The sequence below is a fragment of the Oxyura jamaicensis genome, unplaced genomic scaffold, assembly GCF_011077185.1.
Source record: "Oxyura jamaicensis isolate SHBP4307 breed ruddy duck unplaced genomic scaffold, BPBGC_Ojam_1.0 oxyUn_random_OJ68078, whole genome shotgun sequence".
In the NCBI taxonomy this organism is placed as follows: domain Eukaryota; kingdom Metazoa; phylum Chordata; class Aves; order Anseriformes; family Anatidae; genus Oxyura; species Oxyura jamaicensis.
This window is the reverse complement of record NW_023308721.1, coordinates 1-2387: the sequence shown is the minus strand read 5'-3', so window position 1 is coordinate 2387 and position 2387 is coordinate 1. Positions and strand designations below refer to the sequence as shown.

At 61.9% G+C, this 2387-nt stretch overlaps 1 protein-coding gene across 1 annotated transcript; it reads right to left on the bottom strand.

The window, feature by feature from the left end:
• Positions 1-46: 46 nt before the first annotated feature.
• LOC118159157 (mucin-19-like) lies at positions 47-2372 on the bottom strand. Its single transcript, XM_035313778.1, has 4 exons — positions 2277-2372; positions 888-1509; positions 531-576; positions 47-445 (listed from the first exon to the last, which is right to left on the bottom strand). The coding sequence occupies exons 1-4, from the start codon at positions 2287-2289 to the stop codon at positions 47-49; spliced, it is 1080 nt and encodes a 359-aa protein (XP_035169669.1). The 5' UTR covers positions 2290-2372.
• Positions 2373-2387: the final 15 nt, after the last annotated feature.

Sequence of the window (2387 nt, the reverse complement as noted above, 5' to 3'; positions counted from 1 at the left end):
TCTCGCAGCGGGGGCCGTGTGAGCGCGACGCGCTGCGCGCCCCCCCCTACGGCAACGTGTCGGCGCTGCCCGACGTCGTCACCCCCCGCTTCCTCTGCTCGGGGGGGGCCCAGCCCCAGGTGGACCCCAACGCCTGCCGCGGTGAGCCCCGCCCCAGTAGCCCCAGTAACCCCCAGTACATCCCAGTAACCCCCAGTGCCATCCCAGTAACCCCCAGTACATCCCAGAAACCCCTGGTGCCGTCCCAGTAACCCCTGGTGCCATCCCAGTAACCCCCAGGGCCATCCCAGTAACCCCTGGTGCCATCCCAGTAACCCCCAGGGCCATCCCAGTAACCCCTGGTGCCATCCCAGTAACCCCCAGGGCCATCCCAGTAACCCCTGGTGTCATCCCAGTAACCCCCAGTACATCCCAGTAACCCCCGGTGCCATCCCAGTAACCCCAGGTGTCATCCCAGCAACCCCCGGTGCCATCCCAGTAACCCCCAGTGCCATCCCAGTAACGCCCGGTGTCATCCCAGTAACCCCCAGGGCCATCCCGGTAACCCCTGGTGCCATCCCAGTAACCCCAGTAACCCCCGGTGTCATCCCAGTAGGCCCTGGTGTCATCCCAGTAACCTCCAGTACATCCCAGTAACCCCTGGTGCCATCCCAGTGCCATCCCAGTAACCCCTAGTACCATCCCAGTAACCCCAGTAACCCCAGGTGTCATCCCAGTAACCCCCAGGGCTATCCCAGTAACACCCAGTACATCCCAGTAACCCCCAGTACATCCCAGTAACCCCTGGTGCCGTCCCAGTGCCATCCCAGTAACCCCTGGTGTCATCCCAGTAACCCCCAGTGCCTCCCAGTAATGCCCAGTGCCATCAAAGTAACCCCCGGTGCCATCCCAGTAACCCCCAGTGCCATCCCAGTAACCCCCGGTGCCATCCCAGTAACCCCCAGTACATCCCAGTGACATCCCAGTAACCCCCAGGGCCATCCCAGTAACCCCCAGTGCCATCCCAGTAACGCCCAGTGCCTCCCAGTAACCCCTGGTGCCACCTCAGTGCCATCCCAGTAACCCCCGGTGTCATCCCAGTAACCCCCAGTACATCCCAGTAACCCCCAGTACATCCCAGTGACATCCCAGTAACCCCCAGTGCCATCCCAGTAACCCCTGGTGCCATCCCAGTAACCCCTGGTGCCGTCCCAGTAACCCCTGGTGCCATCCCAGTGCCATCCCAGTAACCCCTGGTGTCATCCCAGTAACCCCTGGTGCCATCCCAGTGACATCCCAGTAACCCCCAGTGCCTCCCAGTAACCCCTGGTGTCATCCCAGGAACCCCCAGTGCCTCCCAGTAATGCCCAGTGCCATCCCAGTAACCCCCAGGGCCATCCCAGTAACCCCCAGTGCCATCCCAGTAACGCCCAGTGCCTCCCAGTAACCCCTGGTGCCATCTCAGTGCCATCCCAGTAACCCCCGGTGTCATCCCAGTAACCCCCGGTACATCCCAGTAACCCCCAGTACATCCCACTGACATCCCAGTAACCCCCAGTACATCCCAGTAACCCCTGGTGTCATCCCAGTGACATCCCAGTAACCCCTGGTGCCATCCCAGTAACCCCTGGTGCCATCCCAGTGCCATCCCAGTAACCCCTGGTGTCATCCCAGTAACCCCCGGTGCCATCCCAGTAACCCCTGGTGTCATCCCAGTGCCATCCCAGTAACCCCTGGTGCCATCCCAGTAACCCCCAGTACATCCCAGTGACATCCCAGTAACCCCCAGGGCCATCCCAGTAACCCCCAGTACATCCCAGTAACCCCCAGTGCCATCCCAGTAACACCCGGTGCCATCCCAGTAACCCCCAGTGCCATCCCAGTAACCCCTGGTGCCATCCCAGTGCCATCCCAGTAACCCCTGGTACCATCCCAGTAACCCCAGTAACCCCAGGTGTCATCCCAGTAACCCCCGGTGTCATCCCAGTAATGCCCAGTGCCATCCCAGTAACCCCCAGTGCCTCCCAGTAACGCCCGGTGTCATCCCAGTAACCCCCAGTGCCATCCCAGTGCCATCCCAGTAACCCCTGGTACCATCCCAGTAACCCCAGTAACCCCTGGTACCATCCCAGTAACCCCAGTAACCCCCGGTGTCATCCCAGTAATGCCCAGTGCCATCCCAGTAACCCCCAGTACATCCCAGTGCTTCCCAGTAACCCCAGTGCCATTCCAGTAACCTCAGTGCCCTCCCAGTAACCCCCAGTGCCATCCCAGTAACCCCCAGTGCCATCCCAGTCCATCCCAGTCCATCCCAGTCCATCCCAGTCCATCCCAGTTGTCCCCGCAGGTGACTCTGGGGGCCCGGTCGTTGTCAACTGGGGGAAGCGCTACTTCCAGGTCAGGGGGGG

Bases quoted from the DNA above. Each gene is read 5' to 3' on its own strand.
- LOC118159157 (XM_035313778.1), bottom strand. The intron at 577-887 runs ATGGCACCGGGG...GATGACACCGGG, and splicing joins TGGCACTGGGGGTTACTGGG to GGTTACTGGGGTTACTGGGA. The intron at 446-530 runs CTGGGGGTTACT...CTGGGATGACAC, and splicing joins CAGGGGTTACCGGGATGGCC to CTGGGGTTACTGGGATGGCA.